Consider the following 18,081-nt stretch of genomic DNA (forward strand, 5'->3'; position numbering starts at 1 on the left):
GCATTAATGGATTATTTTTTATAATTTTGGAGTGGAGAAAGTTTCTCTAAGCCTAACATGAAAATCAAAAACCAGAAAGGAAAGCACAGGATTTTACTCCTTAGAAATTAAAACTTTCTGGGACACCTGGGTGGCTCAGCTGTTGAGTGTCTGCCTTTGGCTCAGGGAGTGATCCTGGAGTCCCCTCTGCCTGTGTCTCTGCCTGTGTGTGTGTGTGTGTGTCATGAATAAGTAAAATCTTTAAAAGAAAAAAAGAAATTAAAACTTTCTGAACCAGGGATCCCTGGGTGGCGCAGCGGTTTGGCGCCTGCCTTTGGCCCAGGGCGCGATCCTGGAGACCCGGGATCGAATCCCACGTCGGGCTCCCGGTGCATGGAGCCTGCTTCTCCCTCTGCCTGTGTCTCTGCCTCTCTCTCTCTATCTGTGACTATCATAAATAAATAAAAAAAAATTAAAAAAAACTTTCTGAACCATCAATGACGCTGTAAAAAAATTTACAAAAAAATGTAGAAAATAGTTGCAGCTCATAAGATAGAAGGTAAATTTCCTCAAAATACAGAGGTCTATTCAAATCAATAGAAACACCAAAAGACCAATAATGAAATGGGCAAAAAATATGAAAAAGTGAGCTTGCAGAACAACAAATGATTGATAAAGCAATAGATGCCTCATTTCATTTGTAATTACATCAATGGAAGTTAAGTGGGGCAGCATTGCTGCTTTATGAGATTGGTAAAGGCTGAACCAGTTGATAACATCCAACGCTGATGAGCATTTGTGAAACTCTAGAATGCCATTGGCTGGGAGTGTAAGATTTTTTTAAAGATTTTATTTATTTACTCATGAGAGACAGAGAGTGAGAGAGGCAGAGAGAGAAGCAGGCTCCATGCAGGGAGCCAGATGTGGGACTTGATCCTGAGACTCCAGGATCACGCCCTGGGCCAAAGGCAAGCACTCAACCATTGAGCTACCCAGGCATCCTCAGGAGTGTAAATTAGTATAATGTTTTCAGTGGTCAATTTGGAAACATCTATCAAATTTTTAAGTGTTCATATTCTTTGATTTATAAAATCTCTTTCTGGGAATTTCCTAATAGATATACAAGTGCATAAATACATACATACAAGAATATTCACTGCTAAATGTCCTTCGCTCATAGAGGATTGTTTAAATAAATGATGGTGTTGTTCATTCAGCAGAGTACTATGCAGCCATTAAAAAGAGTAAAGTAAACTTGCTTTTTTTTTTGGTTTGCTTGGCTGCTTTGTGAATAGTCTGAAGAAGGGCAAAGTTGGAAGCAGGGAGACCAGGGAAGAGGTTTTTCCATGAATTGAGACAAAAGGTGTCAACTGAAATAAAAATTATAGGCAGCATACATGGTATGATTTATTTGTTCAAAAAAGTAACAACATATAACACGACATGTTATGTGGACAATGGGACAGAGACTTTTTCTTCTACTTAAGGCAAGTTTGTACTGCTGGATTTTTTTTTTTACAATAAGCCTACGATTCATTTACAACAAAATTAAACCTTTACAGGAAGATAATATAACAAACACAGGAAGTTAAGGGAATAGTGTTATAAAGTTACCCATAATCTCACCACACTATAATTTTTATGTTTCCCATTAAGATGTGTTTTTCCTGTGTACTTTAACACAGTTGTACTTGTATTTATAATCTGTATGAAATTTTTGTATCCTCATTTTCAAATTTAATATTACATATTTTTTAATTGGCTACACAATTTTTGTAATTATCATTCTCATGGCTGCATTACATTACATCAAATGAATGACCTTAATGTATTTCTTTTTTGCTGAAAATTTCTATTGTTTCCAGTTTTGGTGATTACAGTAATGCTGCAATGAAGGGCTGACTGCTTTCTTGTGTTAGTCTCACAGTTGGGATTACTGAATTAAAAGAGCATGGCTATTTCATGTCTACTAACTAACATTAGCAATTACTTTAGAAAGTGGTTGTATGTAATTGTATTCTGTTTTCCTTCAATAGTGTATGAGAGAGCCTGTTCGAGATGCCTTGGCCAGTATTGGTATCATATACCTGAGGAATAACGGCCAAATAAAAAAAAAAAAGGCACTTCCCTGTTATTTTCATTGGCATTGTTGGTTACTTGTATATATTAGTTTGCTGTAGTTTCTCTTTTGTGACTTCTCTCTTTGCATCCTTTGCTCATTTTTCTGCTAGATTCTTAATATTTTTCTTAACATTTTTCATCAATTTATGTGAATTCTATTTAATTAAGCTGTTTTCCAGATTTGCATGAGCTTTACATTTTTATAAACTCAAATCTGCTTTTTTCTTGGTGACATATTCCTTAGAAAGTTGTTTCTACAGAATAAATAAATTAATATTAAAATTTTATTTTTTAAAAGATTTTATTTACTTATTCATGAGAGACCCAGAATGAGAGAGAGACAGGCAGAGACACAGGCAGAGGAAAAAGGAGGCTCCATGCAGGGAGCCTGATGTGGGACCTGATCCTGGAACTCCAGGATCACACCCTGAGTGGAAGGCAGGCGCTAAACTGCTGCGCCACCCAGGCATCCCCTAAATTAAAATTTTAAAATGATTTTATTTGAGAGAGAGAGAGAGAGAGAGAGAGAGAGAGAGAGAGAGAAAGCACAAGTGAGAAGAGGAGCAGAAGGAGAGGGGCAAGCAGACTTCCTGTTGAGCATGGAGCCTGACATGGTGCTTGATCACACAACCCTAAGATCATGACTTGAGCTGAAATCAGAGTTGGACACTTACTGACTGAACCACCCAGGCACCCGTAAATTAAATTTTAAAAAAAGAAGGTTGTTCTCACTTCCAGAAATAACTTTCCTATTGTTTTAAATAATACAATTTTCCTACAGTTGGTATTAGATGTAGTATGTGGAACCAGATTGATCTTCTCCTGGTATTGCTAACTAATTAGAGATTAGACACTTCTTCCTCTTGGATCTTTCAGCATGAACCTCCCCCCCGCCTACACACTCTGGAGGAGGTAAGCAGAATCATCCCCAAAGAATTCTCACCTTGGCCTGGTATGGCTGGTTCATAGTCCTACATTTCTTCCTGCTTGGCTGCCACTAACACCATCTCAGAAAGGCATAAAGATGTAATGAACTTCTAAAGAGTAGAGCATATAGAGATTACAGCTGAGGGTTTAGAGGTGTAGACTGCCTGGGTTCAGAAACCTGTCTTTGTCATTTGCCAGTTCTGACCCCGTACAAGTTATTTAGCGACCGTGTGCCTTGTTTCCTTATTTATAAAATGAGAATAATAGTATATGTCACATAGAGTAGTGTGATGATTAAATGAGCTAATAATATGAAACACAAAGAACAATGCCTGGCACATGGAAAACTGTATGCCCTGCTACTTGGAGGGTAAATGACAGGTAGCATGCATAGTGCTTGAGGAACTATCAGGAATGGACAAAGTACCTAAGTCATTGATTCAGCAAAGATTTATTGAGGACCTACTATGTGCTAGTCACTTTTCTATGCTGAGGATACACTGGCCAACTCTTCAGATAGTTTATATTCTAGAGGAGAGAATTTGACAATAAATTTGTAAACAGATTAGATGATCAGATAATGGTAGGTATGAAGGATTGAATCGTGTCCCCACAAAATATGTTGAAGTTTGAACCTCAGTATCTGCAAATGTGGTTTATTTGGAAATAGGGCCTTTGCTGATGATCAAGTCAATGAGATTGTTAGTATGGGCCCTAATCCAATTTGACTGATATCCTTTTATTTATTTTAAAAAGGTTTTATTTATTTATTCATGAGAGACAGGCAGAAGCAAGCTCCATGCAGGGAACCCGATGTGGGACTCTATCCTGGGACCCCAGAATCACACCCTGGGCTGAAGGCAGGCGCCAAACCACTGAGCCACCCAGGGATCCCTGGCTGATATCCTTTTAAAGAGGGGATACAAAGATGACTGTGAACAGAGGGAAGATGAGTGAAGAGACACAGGGAGATGACTGGTTACAAGCCAAGGAACACCTGAGGCTACCAGGAGTGGGGAGACAGGCCTAGAATAGATTCTTCCCTAGCACCTTTCTTTGTTTTTATTTATTTTAAAGATTTTATTTATTTGAGAGAGAGACAGTGAGAGAAAGCACGAGCAAGCAGAAGGGCAAAGGAAGAAGCAGTTTCCCCGCGGAGCAGAGAGACTGTTACGAGGCTTGATCCCAGGATTATGAGATCATGCCTGAGCCCCAGGCAGACACTTAACTGACTGAGCCACCCAGGTGCCCTTCCTTAGCATCTTTAGAGGGAGCACAGGCCTGCTGACGCTCTGATGTCAGACTTCTAGTCCCTAGAACTGCAAGATAATTCTTTTCCCTTGTTCTAAGCCACCCAGTTTGTGGCACTTTGTTAAAGCAGCAAACCAATATAATAGGTGTGATGAGAAAAATACATACATAAGAATAAGTAGGAGCAAGGGTGGGTGGAGTTACTTCAACTGGGAGATTCAGGAGGCCCTCTGTCAGCTGGCAAACCATTGAGGGTGGTAAGCACAGAATAGATATGATTGGGCTTACTATTTATTTATTTATAAAAGTTCTAATTTATTTATTTATAAAATATTTTATTTACTTATTCGTGAGAGACAGAGAAAGAGGCAGAGACACAGGCAGAGGGAGAAGCAGGCTCCAATGCAGGGAGCCTGATATGGGACTCGATCCTGGGACTCCAGGATCACGACCTGAGCTGAAGGTGGCGCTAAACCGCTGAGCCACCCAGGCTGCCCTAAAAGTTCTAATTTAAATTCCAGTTGATTCACACAGTGTAGTATTAGTTTAGGTGTACAATATAGTAATTCACCACTTCCACACATCACCTGATGTTCATCACAACAAATGCACTCCTTAATCTCCTTATGCCCGCCCCTTCCCTCTGGTAACCATTAGTTTGTTCTCTACAGTTAAGAGTCTGTTTCTTGGTTCACCTCTCTCTTTTTTTTCTTTGCTTGTTTGTTTTGTTTCTTAAATTCCACCTAAGAGTGAAATAATAGTTATCTAGTCATGTTCATGGGATGAGACAAGTCTAGGGTCCTACTCCCCTGCCATCTTCCTCCTGTCTTGTCAATTTGTCTTACTTTAAAAAAAAAACAAAAAAACTATTTACTGAAGTATAAAATACAAATAGAAAAGGACAAAAATCCTATGGGGCTCCTGGGTGGCTCAGTTGATTAGGCATCTGCTTTCAGCTCATATCATGATCCCAGGGTCCTACTCAGTGGGGAGCCTGCTTCTCCCTCGGCCTGCTGCTCCCCTGCTTGTGCTCTCTCTCCCTCTCAAATAAATAAATAAAATATTTAAAAAAAGGAAAAGGACAAAAATCCTACATGTACAACTCAATGAATTTTCACAAATGAACACACCTATGTAACCAGGACTCAACTCCCCTTCCCCATGTTCCTTTCCTTTTTTTAAAAATTTTTAAATTTTTTTAAATTTTATTTATTTTTATTTTTTAATAAATTAATTTTTTATTGGTGTTCAATTTACCAACATACAGAATAACACGCAGTGCTCATCCCGTCAAGTGTCCCCCTCAGTGCCTGTCACCCACTCACCCCCACCCCCCGCCCTCCTCCCATGTTCCTTTCCAATTGCTACTCACCCCAGGAGGAAACAATATCCTCAACTCTAACACCATTGATTAGTTTTGACTTTTTCAAACTTCATGTAAATGGAATCATACAGTATGTACTCTGGTTTCTTTTACCCAATATTATGTTTGTAGATGTGTCTGTCTTGCGTGTAATTTTAGTTCATGCAATCTGAATACTGTGCAGTATTCTATTGTGTGACTATATTAAAATTTAGTTATCTGTCCTACTGCTTTTTATTTATTTTTTGTTAAATTTTTATTTATTTATGATAGGCACACACAGAGAGAGAGGCAGAGACATAGGCAGAGGGAGAAGCAGGCTCCATGCACCAGGAGCCCGACATGGGATTTGATCCTGGGTCTCCAGGATCGTGCCTTGGGCCAAAGGCAGGCGCTAAACTGCTGCACCACCCAGGGATCCCCTGTCCTACTGCTTTTTAAAAAAGATTTTGTTTATTTGATAGAGAGCACAAGCAGGGGTAGCAGCAGGCTCCCCACTGAGCGGGGAGCCTGATGCAGGACTTGGTCTCAGAACCCTGGGATCATGACCTGAGCCTAAAGCAGACGCTTAACGGACTGAGCCACCTAGGCACCCTGTCCAACTATTGAGAGACATTTAGGCAGATTCTGGTTGGTGCTACTGTGAATTGCTTTGTTATGAACATTCTCGTTCATGTCTTTTGGTGAATATATTTATGCATTTTTGTTAGGTATATTCCTAGAGTTGGGATTTCAGGGTCACATATATATTCATGTGCATATACGTAAACATACATGCACATATGTAAATCTATGTATGTATATATGGTTATAGAATATATTTAAATATTTTAAAATGTATCAACTTACTCAGCTTTAGTAGATATTACCATACCGTGAATGACATATTATTTTATTTTATTTATTTTTAACAATTTTGTTTTTTTTTTTTAATTTTTTATTTATTTATGATAGTCACAGAGAGACAGAGAGAGGCAGAGACACAGGCAGAGGGAGAAGCAGGCTCCATGCACCGGGAGCCCGACGTGGGACTCGATCCCGGGTCTCCAGGATCACGCCCTGGGCCAAAGGCAGGCACCAAACCGCTGCGCCACCCAGGGATCCCGACATATTATTTTTTTTAAAGATTTTATTTATTCATGAGAGACAGAGAGAGAGAGAGAGAGAGACACGCAGAGATACAGGCAGAGGAAGAAGCAGGCTCCATGCAAGGAGCCCAATGTGGGACTCGATCCGGGGACTCCAGGATCACGCCCCGGGCCGAAGGTGGCGCTAAACCGCTGAACCTCCCGGGCTGCCCGTGAATGACATATTAAATGATAATTTGAGTGCTGAGTAGAGAACAAAATATGGAAATGGAGGGTAGCAGCAAGAAAATGGAGAGACCAGATAGGAGTCTATTGCAATAGTCTTAGTAAAGGGTGACAGTGGCTTCAACTAGGATAACAAGTGAGGAGATGGAGAAAAGCATACTCATATAGGATGCATTCTACAGGTAAAGCTGACAGGGCCTGCTGATGGATTGGATGTGGGGAGATGAAGGAAAGAGAGGAATCAAGGTTGACAGTTTAATGTTTGGTTTGAACAACTAAATGAATATTGTCTGTTACTGAGATGGAGTAGAGCAGGAAAATAACAGGTGTATGGAAGAATCAAGAATCCTCGTTTGGCATCAAGCTTGAGATGCCTATTTACTATCCAAGCAAGAGTGTCAAACAGACAATAGGAGCTCAGTAAAGATCGCTTCTCGGCCTTTTGGCTAAGATCAAGTGTAGGAGCTCAGTAAAGATGTCAGGACTGGAGATATAAATTTAGAGCCATCAGCATACAGATAGTATTTATAGCATGAACATGGGCAATACCTCTTAGGGAGAAAGTTTAAGTAGAGAATAATAAAGGATGTAGGACTAAGCCCTGGAGCATGCCACCATTAGGAAGTGAGCAGTGGAGGAAAAGCCAGCAAAGGAAACAAACAGGTCACCAGTAAGGCTGGAGGAATGTTGGAAGAACAGGTTGTCATATATGTTTCCTTGAATGAAAGAGGAAAAGCAGAAAGTACTTGCAGGTTAGCAAATTTGGTGGTGAGAAGAAGTTCTCATTTGTTTCTGTTTTCTCAATGAATGATGAGCCAAAATCATAAATTGGTTGTGGTGGGGGAGGATAGTAGAGGATTAGGGAAATTAGAAAGTATGACAGTCATTTGGAGTCTAAGAGTAAACTTGTCAGGAGCACGTCGTAGGCTCTTACTCAGTATTGTGCACCCATTTGAGATTTGTGGACATGAGTTTAAAGTGAGAGCAGGGATCCCTGGGTGGCTCAGCGGTTTGGCACCTGCCTTTGGCCCAGGGCACGATCCTGGAGACCCGGGATCAAGTCCCATGTCTGGCTCCTGGTGCATGGAGCCTGCTTCTCCCTCTGCCTGTGTCTCTGCCTCTCTCTCTGTGTGTGACTATCATAAATAAATTTTTAAAAATTTTTTTTAAAAATAAATAAAGTGAGAGCAGTCAGGATGCCTGAGTGGCTCAGTCAGTTAAGCGTCTGCCTTCTGCGCAGGTTCTGGGATGGAATCCCACATCAGGCTCTTTGCTTAGCGGGGAGCCTTCTTCTCCCTCTCCCTTTGTCTGCCACTCTGCCTGCTTGTGTTCTCTCTCGCTCGCTCTCCAACAAATAAATAAATCTAAAAAAATTTTTTTTTATTTTTTTTAAAGTCCAGTCATCAATGATTACATTTGATTCACAAGCACCAAAAATGAATAGAATTTGTTAAATATAGTAGCCCTCAGCAAATGTTCACTGAGTAAATAAATGAATGGAGTATTATATAAAACGTTTGGATAGGGGAGGAGGAAGAGAGATAAAGAACGAATGTGTATCCGTCTTCTTATACCCTACCTGAAGACACAACACAATTATTTGATAACAAAGTCATATTTCAAAAACACCAACATGTTTTCAGCTTAAAGTTATTCTGAAAGAAATGCAGCGTAATTGCGTACTTAAAATAGGATGAATTTGGGAAAGCATTCCTGAAGTTAAGTTCCAGATCAGAGTTCAAAAGTCACTAGGTTCAAGTGTTAACAGAAAGCAAGTAAAAGAGGGACGCCTGGGTGGCTCAATGGTTGAATGGCTGTCTTTGGCTCAGGGCGTGATCCCAGGGTCCAGGATTGAGCCCCACATTAGGCTCCCTATGAGGAGCCTGCTTCTCCCTCCATCTACGTCTCTGCCTCTCTTTGTCTCTCATGAATAAATAAATAAAATCTTTAAAAAAAAAAAAAAAGCAAGTAAAGGAGAGAAAGCCAGTATACATTAGTAAGCAAAGGAAAGTATGTGCTATGTTGCATATAGTCTTGAAGAAATGGAAAAGGACCTGGAGTTTGGAAGCATTTATGATTATTCATAATATAATAATATGATATTGTCATTATATATAATTATATAGCTTAAGGAGTAATCTCTTCATGCTAAGCACTAACAGGTAGCTTATCTGACAATGGCTGCTATTCATCTGGTCCCTACCTTGTGTCTACACACTGTGTTAGTTCTTTTACATATTTATGATTTCCAATATTCACAAACACTTCACAGAATTACGTGTGTAATATGATGTATTTATTATCAGAATTCCATTTCACAGATGAGAGAATTGAGATCCAACATTTCAGTCATTTCCCCAAAAGACTACAGTAAGGAGCTGAGGTGGGATTTGAACCTAGGTCTTTCTGATTCCAAAGGCCTCAGGCAGTGGCACTTTATTTAACTCTGTATTCCCACTATCATCCCTGTGCTTAGCACAGAGGCCTACCCACGCATCAAGAATGACCCCAGGGATCCCTGGGTGGCGCAGCGGTTTGGCGCCTGCCTTTGGCCCAGGGCGCGATCCTGGAGACCCAGGATCGAATCCCACATCGGGCTCCCGGTGCATGGAGCCTGCTTCTCCCTCCGCCTGTGTCTCTGCCTCTCTCTCTCTCTGTGACTATCATAAATAAATAAAAATTAAAAAAAAAAAAAAAAAAAAAAGAATCACAAAGTCCTTTAAAAAAAAAAAAAAAAAAAAGAATGACCCCAAAATGTAAATCAGATGACCTGCCTTTGTACATAATCCAAAGTATTTCTTAACAACCCTCCCCACCCCACTCCCATCCCCATCCCCAGATCATTAACGAGTCTTTCAATTTCTTCAATGGGGAAACTCTTTCCTTCCCCAGGGCATTTGCCTGTACAGCACTAGTTACCTTTGGAGGCTCTTCCCCTCACTCTTCCCAAGTTAACCCCTTTATATCCTTTAGATCCTAGCTTGGTACTTCATCTGAGAGGCTGTCCTTGGCCATTCTTTCTAAAATAGACCTCTGGTTTCTCTATACTAGACATTTCTTTCCAAACATTAATTAAATTTTGCAATTATGTTGTCAGGTTATTTTCTGATGTCTTCCCCCAGTAGTATGACCCAGGAGGCCAGAGAACTTGAGTCTTGTTTACCTTTGATTTCCCTGAAATGTGGTTTTTTAAATACAGGAGTCGCAGCCAAATGTGGCACCTCTGAATTGAGATGTACAGTTAAGTGTAAAATTCATACTGGATTTCGAAGACTTGGCACGAGAAGAGAATGTGTAAGATCTCATTCGTAGGTTTATATTGGTTACATGTTGAAATGTCTGGATAAACTGGGTTAAATCTAGGATTAAAATTATTTTCACCTGTTTGACTTTTTAATGTGGCTACTAGATGATTTTTACTTCTATAAGGAACTCGTGTATTTCTCCGCTCTGGGACAACGCCATCCCAGGGCCTAGTACAGCGTCCTGCCTCCATTTTACTGAGCGAAAGAACCAATGTTAAGAGAGACCGGATGAATGAGCGAGTGAAGAGGTACGGTCTCTGCCTCCTATTAGGAAAATAGATAACGGCATTGTCCTGAAAGTCGGGAGATCTGGGTCTGGAAACTCTGTGTGGGCTTGGACAAGCAATGCCGCGCTCCGGATGTCAGCCCATCAGGCAGCTGATCTCTGAGGTCTCGAACTGTATGAGGCTAAGTGGCGGAGGAAGGTGGAGAAGGCCGGGACAACAGAGCTTGACTTCTGTTTGACTCTAGCCTAACACTAGAGCTTCGGCCGACGGGAGGAGGCAGCAAGAATCACAGAGTAGAACCCCGAGCCCAGCGCCGGGCCGCCGGCTTCCTCCGGCCGACGTCACTGGGGCGCGACGGCCCTGTCCGTCCTGTCCTCGAGGCGGCAGCGTTCAGAAGGTCCCCGTGGTGAGGGCGAGCGCCGAGCTAACAGAATGTCAAACTGTACTGGAGTCTCTCTAATGCTCAGTTTTCAGCAAACCACCCTCGGCTGCTCTCCCTCCTACTTCGCCCTTACCCGGCATTGGATGCCGGCTGCTAGGAGTCCGGTCTCGGACGTCCAGGGCTGGACCCCAGCGCGGCTGCGCAGGGCACGTGCGCCTCTCCGGAGTCCCGGCGATTGGCTGTGATGTAACTTCCGGCGTGAGCGGCGAAAGCCGGGAGGGCGAGCGAGAGAGTGAGCAGGCAGCAGGCAGCAGGCGGGCGGGCGGACGGCTCGGAGGGAGGGAGCGAGCGAGCAGTGAGTGAGCCAGCGAGGGCGGTCGTGTCCCTAGAACAGCCGAGATTCTTCCCGTCCCTCTGACCCCCTCCCCGGAGCCCACAGCGCCTCTGGTCTCCAGTGGAGCGGACACGGCCCGGCCCGGCCATGGCCTCGTTGCTGAAGGTGGATCAGGAAGTGAAGCTCAAGGTAGCGGCACCGGTCTGGGCCTCCTTACCCCCCGCTTCGATTCCCGAGCAGTCTGACCGGCTCCCCACTACCCATGGCGTCTTTGTCTCCCTGGGGACACCAGCTCTGAGCTTCCGCTCAGCTCTGCCCAGCCCCCCACTCCCGGAGACGGCATCAGGGGAGAGGATAATATGGGGTGGCCTTGTGAACCGCATCTGGTGGTGGAGAGCCCCGAGGAGACCTCCGCGGACACGTGGTGGACTCAACACTTTAGGCCAGTGACAGCTGGAAGTCCCCAGTCCAGCAACGTCCCCGCCTCCGGATGCTACGCTGTTCTACCCCTACCCTTGGCGTCAGGCCTCCCTGGTATCAAAAGCTAGGTCTGGATGGGGGCTTGGCACGTTTGTGAGCTCACATGCCCCCTGTCTCCCTGACTTTCCTTTGCTCTCAAATCCAGACAGCTTCAGACACAGGGAGGGAGGGTGGGAGGGAAGGCAGGCGGGTGCTACCCTCAAGCCCCACTTCCCTCTCCTGAGATGGAGAAATGGATCCTCAAAAAAATAAAGTATTTACAGTCTGGGGGTCTCTCAGCTTCTCATTACAATTACAAGGTGAGGGGAGTACGGCTGGATTTGGGTTTTCCCGTCCTGCCCTTAACCTCTGTTGCCAGGTATTGACTTGCTGTTACTGAATTGCTCTCTTTGTTAATTTTAGGTTGATTCTTTCAGGGAGCGGATCACAAGTGAGGTGAGTGCAATAAAAAAAAACAAAATAAAATAAATAAGCATTGGTTGATAGTTGGGAATTTCCCAAAGAAGAGATCTGTAGAGAGAGAGACCTTCCCACAATTATTAATTGAGCTGTATTTTCCTTCATTTTTAGGCAGAAGACTTGGTGGCAAATTTCTTCCCAAAGAAGTTGTTAGAACTTGATAGCTTTTTGAAGGTGAGAGACTCTTTTCTTCAAATTCCCCAGTTTTTTTGGCTCTGGTCTTTCTGTCAAATGGGAGAAATCATGTGTTGATTCTATTTTGTTTTGTACAGTAAAATGCTCTCATTTCTTGCCCTTCAAATAAAATACTTCTTTGTTCATTTTGAAAAGACTGATGTTGTTTTGGGGGTGGGCGTCTCTCTTTCAGGAACCAATCCTAAACATCCATGACCTAACTCAGATCCACTCAGACATGAATCTCCCAGTCCCTGATCCTATTCTTCTCACCAATAGCCACGATGGACTGGACGGTGTGAGTGTCCTGTATTTTTCTTTGTATTCTGAAGCAATAGTTCTCTAGTCTCTGTTCTTTACTTCCTAGTCAATTTAAACACATACGGAGGAGACAGTGGATTAGGATCTAGGAACAAGGGCTCTTATAGACCTGATGATTCCAGTATACCACTTTGAGACCCTGGTTTTCATTTATAGCATGAAGTGTGTAATGTAATGTTACTTTGTCCTACAGTGAGTTCTAAATTGGACTAGTAGCTACAGGTTTCCTCAAGTTATCTGGTCTGTCCCTGTGGCTCTAAACAAGATTTTTCTTACCTTTTTCAATGTCTTGAGTATTGTTAGAGGGATGAGTAGTGCTTGCTATATGACTGTAGTCTCTGTCTATGTGGCATATATTTAGAACCCAGTGCTTGCCAGTTACATGTCCACATTTCATAATAACACTGTTAACACTGTATTGTCTGAATTACTGTGTCATTGATAGAGCTTGCAATTCTGGAAAACAGAAACTATTAATCATCTTTGTATCCCTAGCACCTAGCACTATACTTGGTACATAGTAGGTGCTAAGTACATGTTTGTTGATTGAATATTGTACTTCTTTGTGGAAGTTGAAGATTTGTACATATTCCCTTTAGTATATTCACTGTGCTTTGAATGGTTCATTTTTCCTGTTGCTTATAGTATCCACCCCTCTCCCCCAATTGCTTAATGTGTCATTTGAAGGCTGGTCTTCCCAACTAGATTGTAACTTGCTTTGTGGCAAGAATCTTTTTTAAAGTCTTATATATGCTTAGTAAATTGTGCATAAATGAAAACAGCCTATGGGGCCAAAGAGATTAGACTTGCTTGAAGGGTAACTTGTGATGGGAATATGGGTGTCAAGAGCAGGCTAATTCCTATCTCTGTATCCTTAGCCCACTTACAAGAAGCGAAGGTTGGATGAATGTGAAGAGGCCTTCCAAGGTAAGAGCCAGTCTCCCCCACCCACCTACTCCCTGGCTTGCAACCCTGAGCAGGAGGATTGATCTGGCAGTCTCTGATCAGAAAACAAGACCGAATTTTATTTTCCAGCGTTAGCATTCCAAAGTTCTACAAACATGGTTATTATTTAGCACCCCAAACCTAATTTCCCAATAAACAGGGAGCGGTTGACTTAGTGTGGACTGTCAAGGGGGAGAGGTTTGAGGTGGCTACACATCTTAGATTTTCCACAGAAGTTCTAGTTATTTTCTCTTTTTTCAGTAATAGTTGGTGCATTAAATCTTTAGAGCATATTTTAATTTTCTATTCTTTCCTTATTCATATTTTGGCACTTTTTTTTTTTTTAAGAATTTTATTTATTCATGAGAGAGAGAGAGAGAGAGAGGCAGAGACATAGGCAGAGGGAGAAGCAGGCTCCGTGCAGGGAGCCTGATGCGGGACTCAATCCTGGGACCCCAGGATCACATCCTGGGCCAAAGGCAGACGCTAAACCGCTGAGCCACCCAGGGATCCCTTGACTTCGGCACTTTAGACACTCATTTTAGATAAAAAACAGAGATCATAGCATCTCATGGGTCTGGGAAACAAAGAAGGTGGGGGTATTATGTCCTGTCCCCCAACCCCTCAATCATTTGACCTTCTTCATGTCCCTGCCAGGAACCAAGGTGTTCGTGATGCCCAATGGGATGCTAAAAAGCAACCAGCAGCTAGTGGACATTATTGAGAAAGTGAAACCTGAGATCCGGCTGCTGATTGAAAAATGCAACACGGTGAGGCAGGGGCTAGTGACTTAAGGGCTGACCCCAAAAAGCCTGGCTTGAATTATGAAAAATATTGGTTGTGGGGCAGGAGGCATGGAGGTGATAGAGGAGTTGGCACATTAAGTATCTTGGCTACCATGTTCCTGGCATCTGATCCCAGCAGCAAGGATTGTATATTTCATGGCTTCAGCAGAAAAAGCGAGGGTCTTCGTGTGTGTGTGTGTGTGTGTGTGTGTGTGTGTGTGTGTCTATATATATATATATATGTCTATATATCCATATATATGTATATATATATATTGGTCCTCTCACCCTTCAGGTCAAAATGTGGGTACAGCTTCTGATTCCCAGGATAGAAGATGGGAACAACTTCGGGGTGTCCATTCAGGTAACTTGCTTGTATTACAAACTGGAGAGGAAGGTTCAAAAGGTTTACTCTCCTTTTCCCTGCTTTCTCTTTGGCTCTTTGAGTGACATGGAAGTGACTTGACCTCGACCCTTGGGTTTTTTTTAGGAGGAGACAGTTGCAGAACTAAGAACTGTTGAGAGTGAAGCTGCATCTTATCTGGACCAGATTTCTAGGTAGGGCTTCTTGGGCGTGGCCCAGGAATTGGGGGCTGGTGACATAGCAAGCATTATCCAGGGTCTTCTGCAGCTTCTTCCTCTTCTTCTCCTTACAGATATTATATTACAAGAGCCAAATTGGTTTCTAAAATAGCTAAATATCCCCATGTGGTAAGTAAGGGTGTGGGGGTCTGAGGGTGGAAGTGGAAGGAGAGGGAGGAGTGGCTGTTACTCTGCAAGAGCTGCCATCTGTGGACAGCCCAGCCTCAGCAACTAGCCTTTCCTCCACCCTCCTTTCAGGAGGACTATCGCCGTACCGTGACAGAAATTGATGAGAAAGAATATATCAGCCTTCGGCTCATCATATCAGAGCTAAGGAATCAATATGTGAGTAACCTTGGTCCCTGCCCATAGTCACCCTGCCTGTTAGTCCTAGGGGTCATGTTCTTGTCATTTTCTGGGGTTTGAGGTGGGGGATGGAGTAGGATAAAATGAGTAGGATAAATTCTCATTAACTGAGTTGAGAGCTGAGATCATTGAGGGTGCATAGCTGGGGATCTCCCTTTCTGTTTGGATAGCAGGGAGTGTAGTGCAGTATAGGTGTGAAAATGTGAGCATTAGAGTCACAAGGCTTAGGTTCAGAACAAATTCTTCCTGTAATCTGTGGCCTTAGGCAAGATGTCGAACCTCAAATGTCAGTTTCTTCATCTCTAAGATAGAACTTAGAGTATCTATGGCACAAATATGGGGGTTTTTCGTTTTGTTTTTTTACAAAGATGGTTTTTTAAAAATGAGTGAAATAGGGGCACCTGGATGGCTCAGTTGGTTAAGCATCCAACTTGTGATTTTGGCTTAGGGCATGATCTCCTGCATAGTGGGATTGAGATTAGTAGGACTGAACCCTGTGTTGAGCTCCACGCTCAGCAGGGAGTCTGCTTGAGATTCTCTTTCTCTGCCCCCCCCCCCCGCCTTCACTCACCACTTGCTCTTTTTCTCTCAAATAAATTAATTTTTTTTTTCCAAAAATGAGTGAAATAACACGTTAAAAGACCCAGTACCATTGTTGATTGTTATTCGACACTTGGGGCCTGGGAAGTATCCAGGAATCCCCAATGTGTGGGTATGACAGAGGAGAGACAGCCGCCCTGAATTCAGGTTCCAGTGAGTGGGATTGGGATTTTGCATGTGATTGGTTGGGGACTTGTGGGGGTATCTGGTTTCTTTGGGAGGTCAGATAGAACAAATGTGTGATTCCTTGACCTCTTCTCCCAGGTCACTCTACATGACATGATCCTGAAAAATATCGAGAAGATCAAACGGCCCCGGAGCAGCAATGCAGAGACACTGTACTGAGGCCAGGGCCAGGGCCAGGGGACTCTGTGAGTCTGGCTCAAGACCGACATTGCCTTGGTTTGTTACATGACTATCGTGATGGGGAAACTGGCTGGAAATAGTAATCACACCTCTCTGTTTTTAGTTAGAGTCTAATGAAACTCTCATGTAGTTCTGTGACGTGTTTACCTCTTTTTTCAGGCCTCAGGAACTCTTCTATTTCTTTCCCTAATACCCCACACCTGACCTGTCCTAATTTCTGGAGAATTCCAGGTTTGTGTGTGCAGGATATTGGCACAGGAATACTTGTGTTTTCTCTCCTTGCCCTCTCCCTCCTGTGTCTTAAGCTTTGTGTTGTTTTCCTTCTGTTGATTAGTTCATTAGAAGCTGAGGGAACTGGAAGGAAAGTGCTAGGTGTTTTTTAGGAACTGGGGTGGGAGGGGTCCAGCTCCTCTCCTCTGATGTAAGGTTAGTGTCTCTTGCCACTGTGTGGGACATTGGATCCTCCCTCCCACAGTTTTCCTGGTGATAACTTAGGATTTCCCATCCACATACATCCCACCTTGAACCTGATCATGACAAGAAACACCTTAGGCCTTCTGCCAAGTCCCTAGCTCCTTGAGATGTTTTTATAACCAGGATTTTCACATACACATAGGTGTGTGGTATACACATACGTACAGACATGCACGCACATGCCTTCCTACTCTTAACCTGATTTCCCCATCGCATAGTCTGTGGTGTTGTCCTTTGTCCCCCCAACCCCCCCCCCGCCAAGAACTCTGTCACACACACACATCATTCAGAAGGTGATAGTTGTCTTAGTCCTTGCACACTGGGGCCCCTCGTTCTGCTCTTATATACAGGCTCTTGATGCCCAGAGGCTGGTGAGTTGGAGGAGAGCCGAGAGATGAGAAGCAGAGGATCTGGGGAAGGCCCCTTCCTCTGTGACTCTGGTCTTTTGGGGCATCACTGCAAAGGCTGGTCCTCTGGCTCCTGGTTGCCTCTTCTAGGCCAGTTGTAAATTGGCGTGGGGCTCCCTGCAGCTCTGAGAGCCAGATGCTGCTGCTTCTGCTGGGCTTTCCTAGGGGAAAAATATTTCTCTTATTTATAGTATTGTGCTTCCAAGGAAAGCAGCACCTGTGTGTCTGTGTGTGTGTATGCACACACGCGTGTATGCTTTGTGTGTATGTGAAAATCTGCCAGGCAAGTCAAAACCGTAGAAGAGTTGCCTCCTATCTCTTGAATCTTCCAGAGAGATCACTTGTTACAGCTTTTCTGTTAACCCTCATCAAACCCCTACTTTTTTATTCTGCCGCTACTGGAGAGTTAGTATTGCAGTCAGCCTGCCAGCGACTCGCTCCATGTCTGTTTCTGACTCTCATTCTTCCCCTTGCCTTCATCCCCAATCATATTTCCACCCAGATGCATCATTTTTACTCCCAGTATGCTGTAGAGAAGGAGTCAGAATGCTGTCTTCCCATGAATAGTACTCAGTAACAAACCAATTGCATTTTAGTTGGGCAGTGCCCCTACCACCCTCCAGATCCCTTCCAGCTGAAACCCTACCCTTTTCCCCACTATGTGTTTCTCAGTTTCCCTTTTTGTTTTTTGGATTATTCTGCTGCCCCTCCTCCTTACTCTACCACCCTTGGATCGTAATGTAAAATTCTTTTACCATGTCAAGAAATTATTAAAAACGCAGGTACTTTGACCTCTTTCTAAAGCTGCAGACCCTGGTGCGATGCTCTGGTGGCTAGGGATATGCCCACACTCAAGTGCGTGTGCACGGGGACACCCACCTCCACATACACCTCCAGCCACCCTATTGGGTGTTTTTATA

General features: G+C 43.3%; 1 protein-coding gene across 1 annotated transcript; it reads left to right on the forward strand.

Moving 5' to 3' along the window:
• Positions 1-11,120: 11,120 nt before the first annotated feature.
• PSME3 (proteasome activator subunit 3) lies at positions 11,121-17,964 on the forward strand. The gene is made up of 11 exons (XM_041724468.1): positions 11,121-11,391; positions 12,085-12,117; positions 12,253-12,315; positions 12,509-12,613; positions 13,515-13,563; positions 14,239-14,351; positions 14,662-14,730; positions 14,857-14,924; positions 15,023-15,077; positions 15,207-15,293; positions 16,179-17,964. Exons 1-11 carry the CDS (start codon positions 11,350-11,352, stop codon positions 16,257-16,259), a joined length of 765 nt encoding a protein of 254 aa, XP_041580402.1. The 5' UTR covers positions 11,121-11,349; the 3' UTR covers positions 16,260-17,964.
• Positions 17,965-18,081: the final 117 nt, after the last annotated feature.

Source organism: Vulpes lagopus, chromosome 12, assembly GCF_018345385.1.
Source record: "Vulpes lagopus strain Blue_001 chromosome 12, ASM1834538v1, whole genome shotgun sequence".
In the NCBI taxonomy this organism is placed as follows: domain Eukaryota; kingdom Metazoa; phylum Chordata; class Mammalia; order Carnivora; family Canidae; genus Vulpes; species Vulpes lagopus.